General features: G+C 38.9%; 1 protein-coding gene across 1 annotated transcript in view; it reads left to right on the plus strand.

Moving 5' to 3' along the window:
- galnt17 (polypeptide N-acetylgalactosaminyltransferase 17) overlaps window positions 1-22,187 on the plus strand; it is a 138,640-nt gene that overhangs the window by 4,834 nt on the left and 111,619 nt on the right. Inside the window, exon 2 of the mRNA XM_028806818.2 lies at window positions 20,743-20,926. Coding sequence (XP_028662651.2) covers window positions 20,743-20,926 — 184 coding nt within the window. The remainder of the gene's footprint in view (window positions 1-20,742; window positions 20,927-22,187) is intronic.

Genomic DNA, 22,187 nt, shown 5'->3' on the forward strand with positions numbered 1-22,187 from the left:
AGTTTGCATTTTCTATCAATGTGGGTGTCCTGCCGAAGACATGCTGGTTAACTGGATTGACATTGTTTTATTGACCCTTGATGTGTGTGTTCGCCCTGTGATGGACTTTCACCCTGTCCAGGGATTGTTCCTGATGCTTGCAACACTGCTGTAGATAAGTAGGTTTAGAAAATTGATGGATGAATTAATTACTTTATTTTATTATTTGTGTTTCCTTTAGTACAATGCTTACTGCGCATCATTTTATGATTTTACTTTTGCATCTTAAATGTTTTATTTTGGCAGCACAGTGGCACAGTGGGTAGTGCTGCTGCCTCGCAGTTGGGGGACCTGGGGACCTGGGTTTGCTTCCCGGGTCCTCCCTGCGTGAAGTTTGCATGTTCTCCCCGTGTCTGCGTGGGTTTCCTCCGGGCTCTCCGGTTTCCTCCCACAGTCCAAAGACATGCGGGTTAGGTGGATTGGCGATTCTAAAAATTGGCCCTAGTGTGTGCTTGGTGTGTGTGTGTGTTTGTGTGTGTCCTGTGGTGGGTTGGCACCCTGCCCAGGATTGTTTCCTGCCTTGTGCCCTGTGTTGGCTGGGATTGGCTCCAGCAGACCCCTGTGACCCTGTATTCGGATTCAGCGGGTTGGAAAATGGATGGCTGGATGGATGTTTTATTTTTATAAGTTTTATTTTACTCAATACCCTTACCTGTAGCCCAAGTTAGTGGGACCTTCCATTGATGCGGGTGTGCTGGACTGCCACCTGAGCCCAAACTTAAGGGTTTGGTAGCCCAAGACTTCTTCCTCTTTGTCTGTGGCATCCATTTTCTCTCTTCCTAAAAAAACTGAAGTTATGTTTGGTTTTATTTGTTCTTAAATTTTTCCTTTAGTATTTCTTTTCTTTGCTTAGTCTATAGGAATTGCTGAGCCTTTGTACTTTTTCCTTACTTATTATTGTATTGTTTCTTGGCCATTTTGTATTGCTGGTCCTTTAAGTATTTTAGGGCCCAGTATTTTTTATATCTTGGCTTTTTGTGTTCCTTGGCCTTTGTCTGAATTGAATTTTTGGCCCATTTTGAAGGTCTTTAATTAACTGATTGCTCTGGTCACAATGCTAAATAGGTATTAAAAGGAATGGACAAAGGCCAGCAGATGAAGTCAAGAACAAAGCTAACTACTCCTAAATCATGTTTGTTGTTACTAGGAGTAATAAACGTTGCAAAAAGGTGTGAGGCCTACAAATGCTCCACAGAAGGCCTCCATTGCAGGGCCTCCTTGGGACAACCCACAAAAAACAAGGAGCATGGGCATATTTAAAGACAGTACACAATAACCAACATAACATAAAATACATAAAGAATACATAAAAATAAAACACATCATTATTTCAAAACAACAGGAACAACAATAAATACGCTAATGCAGTACAATTTAGTGCATGGGCTTTAATCCAACAAAGGAATGATTAAGTATGCTGGATGCCACCATTTTATACAGGAAGCCACATGACATCACACCCGTGGGGGCACCCATAAAGGTAAAACACAAATATTTTGAAATAAAAAACAACTAGCCTCAAAACAAAACAAATATACAAAATAAAATAGTAAAATTGAAATATACATGTTTCAAAACCCCAAGAATAATGACTAAGGCTCCAAAAAAATGAAAGTGGTTAAAAATTAACAAAACACACAATTATAACACTATAATTATAACAAGTATGACGGGTGGCCAGGTCCCATGCCCAGCCAGTTCGCCCCTTCAACACTGGATCCGGGGGAGCAGTCATGGGATGCTCTCTACGTCCCCCGGAACTCAAGGTGTCAGCCCTCCTGGGTTACATCGGGGCCACAGGTATGGGACTTCAGGACTCAGACCTGTTGGGCTCAGTGGCCACCACCCGAAGGAGCTGCATGTCTTAACGAGCCTCTGTGGGCTGGAATGCAGCCACAGCCGGAAGTGCAGCCTAATTAGCCTGGAATGCAGGGGAGGGAGGGCTACAAAAAGAGTCTGCAGCCAGTACTCAAGGGGGCAGAGTCGGGAGGAGAGGACGAGGCTTCAAGGCAAAGCCCTCACTGACTCACTCACTCACTGACTGACTGACACACTCATCACTAATTCTCCAACTTCCCGTGTAGGTGGAAGGCTGAAATTTGGCAGGCTCATTCCTTACAGCTTACTTACAAAAGTTAGGCAGGTTTCATTTCGAAATTCTACGCGTAATGGTCATAACTGGAACCTCTTTTTTGCCCATATACTGTAATAGACTGCAGCTCGATGGCCATGGGAGGCGGAGTTGCGTATCGCGTCATCACGCCTCCCACGTAATCACGTGAACTGACTGTGAACGCAGTATGTAGAAAACAAGGAAGAACCCCAAAGAGCGCGAAGAAAACATTCATTTCACAATTGAGAAGGCAGCGAAACAATAAGAAGCGAGCGAGTGACGCATACAAGCATATTCATAAGTGCAGCTACTGCGGAAACAAAGCACGGTGTAAACCGTAAGTTTAAATTAACTTTATAGAAACGCACCCGCTGCCGTTTGCAATACCATATTCACGACATACAAGTTTAATGAGAAGACACGAGGTATAAACGAGACTTTGGATCACTTTGTAACTGAGTTAAAATCTCTGTAGCGAGAAACTTTTAAGTGCCGGGTCTTAGCTAACATTAAATAAAGCCGTGGACATCGCAACATCACACAAGAGAGTGGCTCACGTGAACTGACTGAATGCAGCACGAGTGATCACTTCGATACTGCGGAAACAAAGCACGGTGTAAACTGTAAGTTTAAATTAAGTTAATAGAAATGCTCCCGCTGCCGTTTGTAATACCATATTCGCGACATACAAGTTTAATGAGAAAACACGAGGTATAAATGAGACTTTGGATTACTTTGTAACGGAGTTAAAATTGCTGTAGCGAGAAACTTTTAAGTGCCGGGTCTTAGCTAACATTAAATAAAGCCATGGACATCGCAACATCACACAAGAGAGCGGCTCACGTGAACTGACTGAACGCAGCACGAGTGATCACTTAGATGAATCAAACCTGTTCAAAAAACACATTACACAATTGATAATGTAGGAAAAGAATATGAAGCGACTGACGCGTACAGACATATTCATGAGTGCAGGTACTTCGGAAGAAAGCACCGTGTAAACCTAAAGTTTAAATTAAGTTAATAGACCTACAAAAGGTTGCCATTGATTTGAGGCAAGATTGCTTTTCTCCTGTACAACTATACATTGCATTCTCAACAGTAAGCTTGCACGGCTTGGTCATATTACAACTGGAGTGCTGAACTGACAACGTGGTATACAAAGAGAACTAGAACAATTGTAATAAACGAACAAAAAAACAGCGGAGAACCCGTGGATTAAATAAAAAGGCTGCTTCCTTGGCGAAGCAAGGAAAAAGGAAGACCTTATATGGCGTTCGTTTATAAAACAGCGGAAAAGCTGTGTAAAGGCTGCTTCACAAAAAAACAGCAGAGTGCCTTATATGAGCAGGCAGTCAGCTAAAGAAGGGAATCAATAAATAACTATAATCGTAATAAACGAACAAAAAATAGTGGAGAATCCACGGACTACATAAAGGAAATGGGTACCTGAACAGAAAAGTGAGTCTCAAATAGATACACAATAACTATAACAATCGTAATAAACGAACAATAAAACAATACAGAACCGCTATGCAAGGAGAAAGGATGGCCTTATATGGAGTTCATTTATAAAACAGTGGGGAGGCTGTGTAAAGGCAGCTTCACAAAAAAAAAGATCCTTAACAAATTGTTATTGGTATATTTTCCCTCAATTTAAAAAGGTTTTCTTTTCTTCTTAATAAAAATTTAAAAGCAGTACTTCGCCGCTGCGAAGAGCGGGGATTTGGCTATTTATATATATAGATATATATATATATGTAGATATAGATATATATATATATATATATATATATATATATATATATATATATATATATATATATATGTGAATGTATGTATGTATGTATATATGTATGTCTATATATATATATATGTAGATATGTATATATATGTGTATATATATGTAGATATGTATTTAAATATGTGTATATATATGTAGAAAAGTATATATATGTAGATATGTAAATATGTATATGTATATATATGTGTCTGTATGTGTATATATATATGTGTGTATGTATGTATGTATGTGTGTATATATATATATGTATGTGTATGTATGTATGTATGTGTATATGTATATATGTATATGTGTGTGTGTATGTATGTGTGTATATGTATGTGTATATATATGTTGATATGTGTATATATATATATGTATATATATGTGGATGTGTATATGTATATATATATGTATATATGTATATATACTGTATGTATATGTAGATATGTGTATATATGTATATGTATATATATGTTTACATAACCTCTTTAACACACTACTTCTCCGCTGCGAAGCGCGGGTATTTTGCTAGTAGTCTATAAACCAGTTAAGTTATTGTGAAATATTTGGGTCTGACTCTTCTCCTTTTAGTTCATAACATTCATTAGTGATGATCTGGGATTGTACAAAAAAGAATTTTGGGACTTTTAACTGCTGATTGATCATGGTTGGTACTGGGGCTTATAGAAAATTGTAAAATATTCTGTTTCCCCCAAAACGACTTCAGCCTTTCAGTTGCTCTTTAACCAGAATTGGACTAGTTACTCAAAGAAAGTAATCAAAATTACTAATTACTTCCCTTAGATTGTATTAACATTACTAATTACATAACATTTATGCTACTTTCTAAAACCCAATGCTAATATGTACGAATTGGAAAGGACAAGAATGGCACCCAAATATCTGTTCAGTATTTTACCATTAACCATGAGTGTGAATTCAGCTGTTAAACAAATCAAGTACACGGCCTATATTAGTACTGTGTGATTTTAAGAACATGAACCAGCAAGGGACCTCCTACTTCTTCAAATGAATTCTTAATAAAACACCAAAATCTTAATAATTCAAAATAACAATGATTTAACACCTTGAACCCTTGTAAATATGGAATCAGTAAACAGTAAATTATTACTCATGCAGCGGCCAGCAATCAGTATATTTGTGCCTGTGTGTGTTCCCCATCTTAGTGTTCTTTACACCATAAGAAAGGTATGTGGCGATCAAAAAGAGCACATTAACATTTAACCACCTTACATTCACTAAACATTTAGCTGAAGATTCAGGCAACTTATTTGTACACAGACTTCTCATGCATTTTCTTAGGGACATTAAAGAGATTGGCGATATATTTTTCGGAATGTGACGCTTTTAGTGATATCAAAGACTCTTTTTGCCTCTGTAAATTTAATTCCTTGTGAGGTCTTTGTTCAAGAAGTTGTACATCGCAATGACCAAAAATGTTAACTTAGCTTTCATACATTAAGTAATAAAGGTTCCTGGATATGCATCCTGGTTAACTTTAAATCAGAAATAAATTATCTCAGTTAATCATACTTTTTGAATGCACTATAAAACTGTAAAAATCTTTTTATTTATTAAAGAAAAAATTGAATAAAATATAATCCTGAAGTTAAATGTTATAATTTAATGTTGCAAATTATTTGCTTAGAAACGTGTAATACAAGGAAACAAAACTCTACTTAAGTCAGTAAATGTAGGAGAACTTATGTGGTAACATGAGACTTGTCATCATTACTGGGAAATATAATGAGATTACAGTAATGTGCCACTTTGGGCCACGTCACGCCTCACACTGCTATTTAACTGATCCTTCTGTAAAACACTGGCTGAGGGTCCCTCTTACTGTCTCATTCCACCCAGTCTGGTCCAGAGAAATGTAGAGGCATAAATTATTAGAAGCTTCCATCCCTTTATGAGACATTTGGAATTCTTTCCTGTTGACCGTGATTTAAATTGCAGTGTTCCATTACACAGTGTAAAAAATAGATTAAATATACAATGCCTTGTGAACATAAATACTCTGACATTACAACTCATATTGCATTAAATAAGGAGGTTTTCAGTGAGTGGAACAACATGTTTCCCTCTCAGTTTAGCATGAAAAAACAATTATTGAAGTACAGGAAACATATTTCAGATAAAATCAACAAAAACTGTGATTTTTGTAAGTCATCACGGTGCTTGAGTGAATACTTGATTGATTTCTTTTTTTTTTTAATTTTATTTATTAATTTTATTGTAATCATTCCATACAAATAGATCAATTTATAACAAAAAAAAATTGGAGATAAATCAAACCCCACCCCTGAGAAGGAGAGCTTAGCCAAAGGAGAATTGCTTAGGGCTTTTTAATAAGGCAACAATAAACAAAAGAAAGGAAGAAATAGATAGATAGATAGATAGATAGATAGATAGATAGATAGATAGATAGATAGATAGATAGATAGATAGATAGATAGATAGATAGATAGATAGATAGATAGATAGATAGATAGATAGATAGATAGATACTTTATTAATCCCAATGGGAAATTCACATACTCCAGCAGCAGCATACTGATACAATAAATAATATTAAATTAAAGATTGATAATAATGCAGGTGAAAAACAGAGAATAACTTTGTATAATGTTAAATGTTAACGTTTACCCCCCCTTCCCCCCGGGTGGAATTGAAGAGTCGCATAGTTTGGGGGAGGAACAATCTCCTCAATCTGTCAGTGGAGCAGGACAGTGACAGCAGTCTGTCGCTAAAGCTGCTCTACTGTCTGGAGATGATACTATTTAGTGGATGCAGTGGATTCTCCATAATTGATAGGAGCCTGCTGAGCGCCCTTCGCTCTGCCACAGATGTTAAACTGTCCTGCTCCATGCCAACAATAGAGCCTGCCTTCCTCACCAGTTTGTCCAGGCGTGAGGCGTCTTTCTTCTTAATGCTGCCTCCCCAGAACACCACCATATAGAAGAGGGCGCTCGCCACAACTGTCTGATAGAACATCTGCAGCATCTTATTTTAGATGTTGAAGGATGGCAGCCTTCTAAGGAAGTATAGTCGGCTCTGTCCTTTCTTGCACAGAGCATCAGTATTGGCAGTCCAGTCTAATTTATCATCCAGCTGCACTCCCAGATATTTATAGGTCTGCACCATCTGCACACAGTCACCTTTGATGATCACGGGGTCCATGAGGGGTCTGGGCCTCCTAAAATCCACCACCAGCTCCTTGGTTTTGCTGGTGTTCAGTTGTAGGTGGTTTGAGTCGCACTATTTAACAAAGTCATTGATTAGGTCCCTATACTCCTCCTCCAGCCCATTCCTGATGCAGCCCACGATAGCGGTGTCATCAGCGAACTTTTGCACATGGCAGGACTCTGAGTTGTATTGGAAGTCCGATGTATATAGGCTGAACAGGACCAGAGAAAGTACAGTCCCTTGTGGCGCTCCTGTGTTGCTGACCACAATGTCAGACGTGCAGTTCCCAAGATGCACATACTGAGGTCTGTCTTTAAGATAGTCCACGATCCATGCCACCAGGTATGAATCTACTCCCATCTCTGTCAGCTTGTCCCTAAGGAGCAGAGGTTGGATTGTGTTGAAGGCGCTAGAGAAGTCTAGAAACATATTTCTTACAGCACCACTGCCTCTGTCTAAGTGGGAGAGGGATCGGTGTAGCATATAGATGATGGCATCCTCCGCTCCCACCTTCTCCTGATATGCAAACTGCAGAGGGTCAAGGGCGTGTTGAACCTGTGGCCTAAGGTGGTGAAGCAGCAGCCTCTCCATGGTCTTCATCACATGTGATGTCAGAGCAACAGGCCGAAAGTCATTCAGCTCACTAAGACGTGATACCTTTGGGACTGGGGTGATGCAAGATGTTTTCCAAAGCCTCGGGACTTTCCCCTGTTCCAGGCTCAGGTTGAAGATGTGCTGTAGAGGACCCCCCAGCTCCGATGCACAGACCTTCAGCAGTCGTGGCGATAATCCATCTGGACCTGCTGCTTTGCTGGCACGAAGTCTCCTCAGCTCGCTGTTCACCTGCACTGTTGTAATTATGGGTGGGGATGTCTCTCCTATGCTGGTATCAGCAGAAGAATGTGTGGAGGGTGCAGTACTCCGAGGTGAGAGTGAGAGTGGGTTAGGGTGGTCAAACCTGTTAAAGAAGTTGTTCATTTGGTTTGCTCTCTTCACGTCTCTCTCGATGGTGGTATCCCGCTTCGAGCTGCAGCCAGTGATGATCTTCATCCCATCCCACACTTCCTTCATGCTGTTATTCTGCAACTTCTGCTCCAGCTTTCTCCTGTAGTGCTCCTTCGCCCGCCCTGAGCTGGACTCGGAGTTCCTTCTGCATGCGCTTGAGCTCATGCTAATCACCGTCTTTAAAGGCCCCTTTCTTCTGGTTCAAAAGGCCCTTGATGTCACTTGTAATCCATGGCTTGTTGTTAGCATAGCAGCGTACAGTTCTTACTGGAACTACAATGTCCATACAGAAGTTGATGTTGTCAGTAGTGCAGTCAACAACTTCCTCAATGTTCTCACTATGTGATCCCTGCAGGATATCCCAGTCTGTAGTTCCAAAACATTCTCTCAGAGTATTCTCAGCCTCCGGGGTCCACTTCCTGAATGATCGTGTGGTTGCAGATAGGACCCTCACTTTTGGTTTGTAGTGAGGCTGAAGCAGAACCAGGTTATGATCTGCTTTCCCAAGCGCAGGCAGCGGGGTGGCGCTGTATGCGTCTTTAACGTTTGCATACAGTAAATCAATAGTCTTATTTCCCCGGGTGTTACAGTCCACATACTAGGAGAAGGCCGGTAATGTTTTTATATAGGTAAATAAAGAATGGAGAAGGGAATTAAATGCGGTAATAGTTATTTCTCTTATTCTAAAATAATATTGATTAGATCCTGCCAGGTTTTAAAAAATTCTGTACAGATCCTCTAACTGAGAATTTGATTTTTTCCAATTTCAAATAATATAAAACATTGATTTCCCACTGACTTATCAGAGGAGAGTTAGGATTCTTCCAATTTAACAAAATAAGTCTGCGTGCCAAAAGTGTAGTGAATGCAATCACCGTTTGCTTGTCCTTCTCCACTTCAAGTCCATCTGGAAGAACACCGAACACACCTGTTAATGGGTTAGGAGGGATTGTGACCCCAAGGCTGTCTGAAAGGCACTTAAAGATTTTGGCCCAAAATGATGTTAGTTTGGTGCAGGCCCAAAACATGTGACCCAGTGAGGCAGGAGCTTGGTTGCAGCGTTCGCAGGTTGGATCTTGCCCTGGAAACATTTTGGACAGTTTTAAGCGAGACAGATGAGCTCAATTTATAATTTTTAGTTGAATAATTCTATGCTTTGCGCATATGGAGCTCGAGTGAATTCTCTGCTTTGCTACCTTCCATTCCTTTTCTGATATATTGATTAAGAGATCTTCTTCCCAATGTCCTCTTGGGTCTTTGAAAGGTAGGGATTTTATATAATGTGGAAATGGTGTTTAATTCCTCGAAATTGAGCAGTATTTTTTCCAGCATGGTGGAGGGTACGAGGTGAGGAAAATTGGGCAGTTTCTGTTTAACAAAATTTCTAATTTGAAGATAGTGAAAGAAATGTGTAGCTGGGAGGTTGAATTTGGAACGTAATTGTTCAAAAGATGCAAATATGTTGTCTATATAAAGATCTCTGAGCATTTTAATCCCAACACTTTTCCAGGTATTAAAAACTGGATATGTTTGCAAGGGTTGAAAGAGGTGGTTCTCTTGCAGAGGTGCCACAGATAAAAGATTTTCCATCTTAAAATGCTTTCTAAGTTGTTTCCATATTCTGAGTGAGTAAAGCACAATTGGGTTAATAGTATATTTGCGATAACTTGCATTTATTGGAGTGCAGAGCAGGGAGTATAAAGAAGTACTACAGGATTTTACTTCTATTGCGAACCAAGCCTGTGTATGTTCATTTTTTTGTGTCCAGGTTTTTATGGCTTGTATGTTTGCTGCCCAGTAATAAAACTGAAAATTAGGTAAAGCCATGCCACCTTCTGCCTGAGGTCTTTGTGGGGTCGCTCTTCGGATACATAGGTGTTTTGAGTTCCAAATGAATGAGGTTATTGTTGAATCTAATTGCTTAAAAAATGATTTATTGATATATATTGGAATGTTTTGAAATAAAAAAAGAAGTTCAGGAAGGATATTCATCTTAACAACGTTAATTCTTCCGGCTAGAGTGAGATGAAGGGTTGACCATCTATGCAAGTCTTGCTTAATTTTTTCCATACAGACGGCAAAATTTTGTTGATAAAGAGCTTTATGTTTACTTGTGATATTTACCCCTAGGTATTTAAACTGATCTGCTATGGTAAAAGGTAGGGTGTCCAATCTAATATTATATGCTTGTGAATTCACTGGAAAGAGTATACTTTTATTCAGATTAATTCTAAGACCAGATATCTTTTGAAATTCTGTGAGTGCTGTTAAAACTGCAGGCACAGTGCTTTCTGGGTCTGATATATATAAAACCATATCAACTGCATATAGAGAAATTTTCTGTTCCAGTCCTTCTCTGATAATCCCCTTTATCTGATAAGAATTTTGACAGTGAACCGCCAGTGGTTCAATGGCGATTGCAGACAGCAGTGTTGACAAGGGACATCCTTGTCTGGTACCATGTTCTAGCTTAAAGTAGTCTGAACAAATGTTGTTAATACAAACTGAAGCTTCTGGATTGGTATACAGTAGTTTGATCCATGCACAAATATTCGGGCCAAACCCAAATTTCCCCAATGCAGTGAAAATGTAGTTCCATTCAATCAAATCAAATGCTTTTTCTGCATCTAATGATAGTAATATTTCTGGGGTGTTTGATTTTGCTGGTGAATATATAACATTAAACAAGCATCGGAGATTGGACGATAGGTGTCGGCCTTTAATAAATCCAGTTTGATCCTGTGATATTACCAAGGGCAGCACTTTCTCCATCCTTTTAGCTAGAATTTTTGAGAGTATCTTAACATCATTATTCAGGAGTGAAATTGGTCTGTATGATGCACATTGTAACAAGTCCTTATTTTGTTTAGGAAAGACGGTGATTAATGCTTGACGAAATGTTTGAGGTAGTATTTGGTTGTCTCTAGCTCCTGTAAATGTTGCCAATAAGAGGGGAGCTAGCTGAGTGGAGAATTTCTTATAAAATTCTATGGGGTAACGATCAGGGCCTGCTGATTTCCCGCTTTGAAGTGACTTTATAGCATCTAGTAATTCTGTTAGCGTCAGAGGTTTATCCAGTTCCTCAGCACTTAAAGCATCTATTTGTGGTGTCTGTAATGTATCCAGAAATGCATTAGATTGTGTGTTGTCTTCTTTGAACTCAGTAGAATATAAGGATTTATAATAATCTCTAAATGCGTGCATTATATTTTTATGGTCAATGATTTCTTCTCCATTTGTGTTGGTGATTACTGGTATTGCATTGCGAACGTCTTGTTTGTGAATTTGTTGAGCTAAAAGCTTATTAGCTTTCTCTCCGTGTTCATAGTAATGGTGTCTTGACTTATAAATAAGTTGTTCAGTTTCTTCAGTTGTTAAGATGTTGAGTTCTGTATGCAGGGCTTGCCTTTTCCTGTGAAGAGCTTCACTTGGACACCTGGCTTGTTATTCATCTATTCTAGTAATTTCGCTTCTTAGCTCTGACAGTTTGTTGGTTTCTAATTTATTTCTGTGGGAAAGATATGAAATAATCTGTCCTCTTAAGAAGGCCTTTAGAGTTTCCCAGAGTGTTCCTGCAGAAACCTCTGTGGACGTGTTTGTCTCTAGGAAGAAGCTGATTTGTTTGGATATTAATTCTGTGTAGTTCTCGTCTGCTAATAGGAGAGCGTTAAGACGCCATCTACGAGGTGAGTGTGAGGGGCGTAATGATTTTAGCTCCAAGACCAGAGGGGCATGGTCAGAGATAACAATTGTGTCGTATTTGCACGATTTAATCATAGGCAGGAAATTATTATCTATAAAAAAATAATCAATTCTTGAGTAGCTATGATGCACTGGTGAGTAGAACAATTATGATCTTGAATTTGGGTTAAGAAACCTCCAGGGGTCTGATAAGTTGTGGTCAGTTAAAAACTGTGTAATTGTCTTTGCAGTGTTAGATGTCGTCCCCCCTGTCACAGGAGTCCTATCTAAGAGTGGATTTAAAACACAATTAAAGTCCCCAGCCATTATAATTTTATGAGTGTTCACATTGGGAATGGATGCAAATAGATTTTGCATGAATTCCTTATCATCGACATTGGGTGCATAAACATTTATCAAAATCATTTTACTGTTAAATAAGTTGCCCATGACCATCACATATCTCCCTTCAGGGTCCGATACTACATCAGATGCTACAAATGGAACTGTTCTGTGTATGAGAATTCCCACTCCTCTAGTTTTCTTTATAAAGCTAGAATGGAACATTTGGCCAGTCCAGTCTTTTTGTAGTCTGAACTGATCCTTGCTTAGTAAGTGGGTCTCCTGTAAAAATACTATTTTAGCGTTTAAGCCTGTTAGATGAGAGCATACTTTCTTTCTCTTTAATTCGTGATTCAGGCCTTTAACATTCCAGCTCACAAAGTTAACTGTCCCATCATGGAGACATTGATTCTGAGTTTTTAATGTCATTTTATAGTCTTAACTGGTAGTGAGGCAGTTTTAATCTTAATTTCAAAATTCCCCATGAGTTATTGCACTTCAGCCTATTGTTGCATTGATATTTATAGTTATAAGGATTAGAAAAATAGGTTAGATATAGCCTGCTCTCCTTCTCTCCCCCCTTTATCCCCCCACCCCCCCAATTTGCCTCCCCACATGAGGCTTGATCCCACTTCCAAATGTCCCGGTCCTCTGACATACAAAGAGACAGAGCATGTCCAAAACAAAACAAACCTCACCCCGCAGCGGCGTTTGAGAATTAAAACAAAGAGATATCTATTGCAGCTGAATTCTAAATACTATTTGCCAAAAATATAATCATTAACAGTCTTTAAGCTTAAAATAATCTTCAGCAATTTTAAGATATTAAGATAATAAAAGAATGAACCCTGGGAATGATTTTGAAAAGTAGTCTAGGATAAACATAGTAAATCCTAATGTAATAGTATAATGTAATAGTATAAATGTAATAGTAATGTAATAGTAATAGTAACGTAATAGTAGAAATAGCAATAAACCCAGAGTATGATGTTAAACAGTCTACTTTAAGGTAGTAAAAAAAAAAAAAAAACCAAACCCTACTTTAATTACTTCCACACTCACGTCTATAACTGTAATTAAGACATAAACATTTTTTTTTTTTGTTCTTTATTTCACCTTATACAATTTCTTGTATTAGGAATTTGGTAGTTTTCGCATACCCCTTGGGGTCAGAGCTCAGGGTCAGCCATTGTACAGCGCCCCTGGAGCAATTACAGGTTAAGGGCCTTGGTCAAGGGCCCAGCAGAGCAGTGGCCTTTTTGGCAGTGATGGGGATTCGAACCGGCAACCTTCAGGATACCAGCGCTGATCCTTAGCCTCAGAGCCACCACTCCACCCTAATGTAATGTCCAAGTAAAGAAAAGGATGTATAATTATAATACCAGTCTCTTTAAAAGTGGATCCGACAGCAGATGATAGGTTCTTCCCATGCCTTGACAGAATACGGCTCCTTATTAACTTTCAAAAGAGTGTCGGAAACAGCTTCTTTAGTTCCTTTTCAGCTTCCTCCTTGCTTGAAAATAGATAATATTGGTCTTGAACTTCCACTTTCAGTTTGGCGGGATACAAGAGGCTGTATTTGATATCGGCTTTCTGTAGCAACTTTTTAATGTTAAAGTAGGCTGCGCGTTTTGTAGCTGTTAATGGTGAGAAGTTGGGGAAAATACGACTAAGATTATTTTCAAATATAATCTCTTGCTTGTGTCTGAGAAGTGCCATCACATCAAGCTTATATCGTAATCACTCGAAGCGGACAATAAAAGACCTAGGTTTAAAGGTGCTTGATCTGTATATGTGATAAGCAGCTGCTATCTCAATGTCGAGTTTAATATCATCTCCAATTATTTTAGAGAGTAATTCTACTGCAAATTTCACTGTACTTGAGCTTTCTCGTTTCTCAGGTATACCCTCAATTCTTATATTATTTCTTCTGCACCCATCTTCCAGGGCCGCAAGTCTGTTTTTTGCATTCGGAATTCGCAGCTGTAGCTTTTTCATCAGCGTTAGACGCCAATTGTTCCACTGTTTCAACTCGAGCCATGAATGCCTGCTTAACGTCATCCAGCTGATCTGTAACGTCATTAATCTGGTCGGCAAGTATTTTCAGTTTGGATCTATTTTCTTCGATGTGTTCCTCTAATTTCTCCAACATGCCTTTAAAGTTTACGTCAAAACGTTTAAATAGACGCGTTTCCCGGTCTTTGTTATCCTTCTTAAGCTCAATGTTAGACTTCTTAAGCTCATTCTTAAGCTCATTCTTGTTATCCTTCTTAAGCTCATTTATGGCCGTAGCCATGGCAGTGGCCAGTGCAGCGATCATCTCTTTCAGTTCGGACAGTTCGTTTCGGATTTCGTGCTCCGTGAGTGGAAATGCAGCTCCTGTTACAGCAGGTGCTGCGGGCTCGCAATGAGTAGATGAGAGCACATCCTGCAGGGCCTTTTCTAGTCTCGAATGATCCTCAGAAATCGGCGATCCATCATGAACTGCATCACTTGCACCTTCGCTCCCATTTTCACTCTCGACTGGAGACGATACAATGGAGCGGGGTCCCAGGAAATCTGCGCATTCGTCTGCCTGTTCCAGGTCAGTCTCCGAGAGTCCATACCTTGCACTCGGATGTCTGTCTAGACTTTGATGCAGCTTTAAGTTTCTTTTCCGGTTCTTTCTGACTTTTCTTCTTGTTACTCATGCTTGTATATTGTAGTGGAAGTTCCTTGGTCGGGTTAAATACAGGATACCTCTAAATAATATGAAATACGTGGGAAAATAAATCCGCTGCTAGCGGAGCTCTGCATCAGACGTCCATCTCCTATAACGGACGAGACCAACTCCCATACTTGATTGATTTCTGCCTGTATTTGTGGGACTACTTACTTAATTTTGTTGCACACTTGTTTTTTGCCTCACAATCTAACTTATCATTTTCTCTTGCCTTTACTTAATGTTATTGGTTTTAAAGTCCTGGAAGGCAATAACATATAAGATACCCTTGTGTTTTTTACCTGTAGCTTCTTTTCAGTACACCCCAAAATTGATTCTCAGATCATGAGGTTCTGGAAAAGCTTTGAGCTCTTTAGACTACAGAGACTTTATGTAGTCTTTACATTCTCTTATGTAGTTAGGAACATGACAAGCTCTTGGGCTGCTTGACTTTTCCTAAATGCCCTGCTTTGGTTTGGTGCTCAATGTGTCACCACAACCACCTCCTTACAAGAATTTAGGACTATTAAGACAAATGTTGCTCATCTAAGTTAAGCCTGATACCTGAGGATTCTCTTTTCTGGTTTTATACATACCAATCTGAACAGCTCCCGGGTTAAATAGCCATAACTCTGACCCTTTGTGATGGATTTAAATTTCTTAGCTTGAACTCCATCTGTAGCCTCCTTAGCATTATGTTTACCCTAGGAAAAACAAGCCAAAAATGTAGAGCTGTTTTCAACATTATTACATGTAACAGAAACATGTGAATTACAAAGCGTCAACATTTATACAGTAGAAAAGGTATGTCTAGTGTCCACTTCTGTAGGGATGCAGATTTGGTATGCACCCTTCATGTGATACACTTTGATACAGTCAAATATAACATCAGGTCATATCACTTGCAGAAATTCTCAGGGTGTATTGGTAAAGGGGATAAAACAGAGTATAGAGAAGTTTGCTTCTTGATGCAAATAGAATTATCTGCCTCTTAACATCAGTAATACCAAGGAACTGGTTATTTACTTTTGCCGCTTTGAAGAGACTCTAAGTCCAGTCACTATTCAGGCAGTGGATGAGGAGATGGTCCACTCCTACAAGTACGTGCGGGTCCACATTAATGACAGGTTGGATTAGTCTTGGAACACAAAAGAACTATGTACTGTATTTAAGTGGTGAGCAAAAGCATGCCAAAATACTGCAGGGTTAAAGACTTGCCCAAGCAACCTGTAGACAGACAATAGGTGCAGTGAACAAGGAAAATTTCACATACTCAAAAAATAAATATTTTTGTAGATATGTAATTTATGAAGCAACTGGAAACTTGGAGAAATACGTTATTATGATAATAAGGTTGAGTTTGCAATAAACATTTTAACGATATGTTTAATTATTGGGGTGAGTTTAGAAAACAGGGCCATCTTCTGGGAGGTGGGGGACAGCCTCTAGCTTGCCCTTAATGCAGAGAGACCACTGATTAGAAATGAGTGATTATTGCTCAAGCATCAATTTTTTGCTTCATTTTTAGTTAACTTGTTTGTTAAGATTCCCAATGCTTAATTTTTTCTTTAAATCTTAAAAGTTGCCTTAACTTTGTTAATTGCTCCTTGTTTTCTTAATCAGACTGCCATGCAGTTAACAGAGAGATGTAAATGACAACTTGATCTCAAACACACCAGTGTGTGTTCATAACAATTAACAGTTTTAGTAAAATATTACATCTTCTGGTCTTTCTGCATGCCCTTTTGACTTGCCACAGTAAAGTCCAAAAATGGACAAATGGCTGGCAATAACTCAAAGCAGGGTTAGTCGTTTAAAGTGGTTAATGCAGATCGTTAATCATTACAATGCAGACAGCATCATTTTTGAATGATCACAGTACAAATATTAGAAAATTTAATTTACGACAAGACTAAAAAGGACATTGCTTCTCAATCTTGTATTGCAAAGGAAGAATACTACGTTGATGGTGACATACATCTAACAAGTGGTAGGATGGATGGATATTTTAGTGGGGAAAAAAAAAATCTTTGCTTACCTTTATTAAGGGAGCTCCATGCAGAGTAAGTTATCTTTTCGTCTTTTTCTCTCTTTTTTGCTGTGGGTCTGGTGTTTATGATCAATATACACATGCTGCCTGCCTTTGCAACCCTCTTTTGTGGAATTGGTTGTGTCATTTATGCAATCTGTAGTATGAAATTAATGTTTTTGATAAATATGTTCGGATATTATGCCTGCAGCATTAACTGTGCTTTTCAAAGCCTTAACTTTTTTTGTCTTCTGTTTTGGCAGCCTTGGGCTTAATGATGTATCTTGGTTAACTCTAGTATGGCTTCAGTGAAAAAATGTCTGCTTTGTAGAGATTACCAATACTTCGTCTTCTGAAGAGTAGAATGTCTGCTCATAGTAGACAGCTATTGACCACATGGTACACCTAGTACACGATTTGACTATTTATTTAATTTACATTTTTCATATCAATGCTATATTCAGATGCTCTATTAAAATAGTTTTCAGAGCCAAGCGCGGGATTAATTTAGTTTTCTTTTTGATATTCATATTGACTAGTGCCAACCCACAGAAGTTTAAAGCCTGGCTTAAGATTTGTTTTTTGGTGATGGGTTTGTTTCTTCCAGAGCAACTCAAAACCAACTTGTCCACTTGAATATCCTTTATACTTCACAGTCAATATGGATCCCCCTTGGCTTCACTTCTTCTTGTCCGTATCACTGGAGGTGTTCTTCAGGAAGTATTTTTGCACCACACTCCATGTGGCTAACTTTATCGATTTTGTTTATTTTTTTTTATTGCATCTGATCTTCAAACCATTATCTCAGCCTCTCCCTCCTCCTTTCACATGCTGCTAGCCCCGCTCTTTATATGTCCCCTACTCGTGGTCCCACCTCTCAAATTAAGCTGCATGGCATCTTTGGTGATACAGTGGTCAGTCAGTGGTGATTTAAGTGCCCTGCAGCTTCTAGAGGCTTTCTAAGGCTCCAGTCTGCCTTTAAATTAGATGTCAGTTCTAATGAGGTATGTCATTTAATTAGATGGTTTATTAGTGCTTTCATTCTGCCTCATTAGAAATTTCTAATATTTTAGATTTTCCTTGTCTTAGAACATTACCAAAATGTTTTGTGGACTGGGTTACTTTTCATGCATATAGCCTTTTCTGTTATTTCATTTCAAGTTTTTCTTTGAAACCGATGCACACACTCACAGAGGTGTAAATGCTTTCAGGTTAGTTGGTTGGCTGTTGGTTTCTTTGTTCATTCACACAGGGACATCTTACGGCTGATAGTCAGCCTAGGCTGCAAGTCTTTGGGATGTGGGAGGAAATCAGAGAAGACTCCGGAACAACATGCAAAGTTCACACATATATTGAGCGGGTTGGGAACTGAATTGTGATCCCAGGAGGTATGATTAACCACCAGTAATCGTTCCACACAGTCATGACCTATTTTACTTGAAATCTCTATTAATGAAGCTAACAGGAAACATTAAGCTCCAAGAAATGTTTTCCATTGATTTATTTTAACATTTGATTTATTTGAACTTTAGTTACAAATGTAGGATAGCTGACTAACTATGCAATAGGCCTTACTAAGTATACTTCATTGTGTGAAGTAAGACCAATGTAAATAATAAAACCCTTTTGAGATCAACATCTAGACATCACTATGGAGCAATCTGGTCACCTTAAGTAGAACAGGGGTACAGAGTGTCCCAGCACACGGGTCACATTTGCCAAATGAGTGCTGATGTTGTGAATGGATAACTCTGAAGTTCACGACCTGCTGAAGATGAAGCTGCAACACAATCCACGAATGCCAAGTAATCCCATTTTATTTGTATTTCAAGTTGAAGGCTTTTTAATTAGAAACAGCAAAAAAAAAAACTGCTAGTGATAGATCCGTTTGTGGAATACATTTCCCATTGCAGCGTCTCTTGAATTCCACTGTGAGTTGCTAATTTTAATCCTCCCAAGAACTTTGGGACAGTCTAACTAAATAGATTGTTCTCTGACAACACATCAGCAGAAATGTCTGTGCCAGCCTTAGTACTATAACAATAGCAGCATAGATATTTTAACAAGTGCTAGGGGTTGATTAAATAGTCACACAAACAAGCTTTTGTTTATTAAACAAGCCCTCTTATCTTCATTTCATTCATTCATTATCTGTTTATGCCAGCATTGGATACATGGCAAGAATACTCCAAAGATGGAACCCCAGTTCATCATTGAACACATGTCACCCTTAAATGCTTAGTGAAGCCAGTGGTGTCTGAAATGAGTGAGGAAACCAATGTCCCTTAATAAAAAGCACATTCAAATAACAAGGGTATGTGTGAAAATAAGACTATAAATGCAAGGTGAGAAATTAATTCATATGTATGCATTTTCTGGTGGATCCCAACTAAATTTGCTTTCTGCCCTCCTCCATGGAGAAACATTTGATGTAGCCATCTATACATCCATTTATTGTTTAAATGTGCTCATTCCATTTGAGGGTCCAGAAAGTCACTAGGGTTGGTGTCTCCCAGTAACCAAGGCTGGAGTAAGATCCCAACAAGCCCCAGGGTGACTTGTTGAATGGAACTCCTTAACAGAGCATTGTTCATACTTCTAAGAATTCAGTGAATGGACACCCGGCTATTTAAAGCATCATGTTAATTCCCACTATAAATGTTGTGCTGACATGCGATCATTTCATTGAGTGTATTGATTTCAGCCTACAGACACTCCTTCATTTCATTGAGTGGTTGCAGATGAAGGTGGATCCCTCTTTGTTAATTTCAGCCCAGAACATTGCACTAAAATTTTACTAACAGTCATTTGGGTGTCATCCCTTCTGATGGAGTCAAACAGTGTGTCTGCAAGCCCTTAGTGATGCCACTGGGTCCAGATGCAAGGCAAGAACGTTCCCTGGCTTGGGCATCAGTCTATCACCCATATACACCTGCACACTCACTTGTATGTGACCACATTTATGTGGACACTCTCACATGCTGAGCCAATTTCAAGCTGACACATTTTTGTGAGAAAAAATAAAATGGTAACCAGAGAAAATACAGATAGACATGGGACAAGTAAGATCCACAAAGAGTGGCCATGTTAGACTTTAAATTAAGGTCCTAGAGGATATCTTTCAGTGCTAACCATGAATGAACTGATAAAATACAACATTTTGAATCCCACTTTTCAATTCAAGGCTCAAAGCCTATCCCAGCAGTACTTGGCTCAATCCTGGAAGCACCCTTGGATAGGCTGTCAGCCCTTTGCAGGGCCCACACAGCCACATTAGTGTGGAGCCAGTTTGGAATCACACATTAACCTACCACACGTCTTTATGTTATGAGAGGAAAATCCACTAAGACATCTGGAGAATGGTCATACTCCACAAAAACAAGTCGGTATTTTATTCAAACTCGGGATGTGTGTCTGTTAGATGCTAGCAGCACCCACTCTGTTTATGAAGTACCGTGCTGCTAAATTTATACAAATCAATTGTGAGTTTTGGCAGCATCCACCATAACAAGTTTGCTTTAACTAGCTGCTATGGCGCTGGAAGTGATTGACTTGAGTGGTTGGATTTGACTAGTGGTGCTGGCACACATCAATAAGCACATCACTTGGCTCTTTGGCATAGACTGTAAATGGCCATGGGAAGGATGAGATAGTAAGGGAATATAAACGATGAAAAGGTTTGAGGCAACGAAGTATAAGGGGAAACTTAATGTGCGTGGCTATCATTTTTAAACCCCAAAATCCAGTGAAGATTTTACGTAAAATGTACTGCATTTCAATTTTTCTTCATACTCATTTCCATGACCTCATACTGTCTCTCTCTCTTTTCTTTATAGGGCTTTCAAAATCTCTGGGACTTATTGAAGGCTATGGTGGCCGTGGGAAAGGAGGCCTTCCTGCTACCCTGAATCCTGATGAGCAGTTGAAAGCCAAAGACATTGCAGAGAAATATGGATACAATGCCTTCCTCAGTGACAGAATATCACTGGACAGATCTATCCCAGATTTTCGCCCTAGCAAGTATGTGTTGATGTTTAAACTGACTGAATGCCTTATTAATAAATATTCTAAAGCCTAATTGTACTGTCAATTCAGAATTTTCCTCTGATGTCCTCTCACTTGCTGCCAGAATTTACTTTGAAAGCACTGTCTTTACAAAGTCCACTAATTAAAAGGCAGTAATGAATGCACACTAAAGCAGAGAGTGAGCAGCATGTCCATTTGGCAGACCTTCTTCTGTCTTCAAGTCTCAGTTGTAGACTGTAGGGAAGATTTATTTTGAGGTTTGACTATTACGGATACACTTAAACTGTAAACTCCACTTTCCTGATAAATATTAAGCATAGTACAGGTCCTGGCCAGCTGCAATGTCCTACTTTATGAGAGTCAAATGTGTCCAGCAGTCGCATTATTGAGGACCTGCCTAGTGGACTTCATGCTGCCTGGAATGGGTCAGTTTTCATCTTCCTACAAGACATCCGGTCCAATTCGTATAGTTTAGAAAGGTCTAATGTTAGAATCACGGCCTTCGTTATTTTAAATATGCATTTGGCAGACTCTCCATTGTTACATTAAAGAGAATCCTTTTATGTATTTATTTATGAGTCTGTGCAGTTGTTGGATGGCAGGGAGATAATGTTTATTGGACCATATACAGGAACTATCCCTAGTTGTCGCACTGGTTCATCACATATTTTACACACACACACAAATTCATACTGGGCCTATCTAACCCAATGAAAGGAAGGAACTGTTGATAACAGCAGGTTGTTCGTGACAATACATTTGAATTTTCCCATTTCCATAATATTGGTAGGCATTTAAAGATGTGTAACAGGAAGCTTGACAAGACTGAACCAGAGACGTGACAAATTCACTGCTATATGAAGTACCATAAATACAAAGAACGTAAGAGTGAAGAAACTTAGCATGTTTTAAATTTGAGTTTTACTATACCCACCACCCCTCATGAACCAATATGTCTCACTAAATCTCTAACTGATAAGAAGTTTAACAGGACCTCCAGGGGGTACACAGACACAGACATGACCTATTTCTACACATACAGTGTAGATAGATAAATAGTACTTAATTCATCGTAGGGGAAATTTATCTTTTACAGAAGCTCAAGAAATATTATAACAAAAAACAACAACACCCTACTAAAACACATACAGCACAAGAATTATGAAAAACAAGAAGAATTTCTGACTTAATAAGACTAGAAAGAAATTACAGTGAGGCATTTTAAAGGCATATTGCCATTGGTATGAAGGAGTCC

Source organism: Erpetoichthys calabaricus, chromosome 8 (genome assembly GCF_900747795.2).
Source record: "Erpetoichthys calabaricus chromosome 8, fErpCal1.3, whole genome shotgun sequence".
Lineage (NCBI taxonomy): Eukaryota > Metazoa > Chordata > Cladistia > Polypteriformes > Polypteridae > Erpetoichthys > Erpetoichthys calabaricus.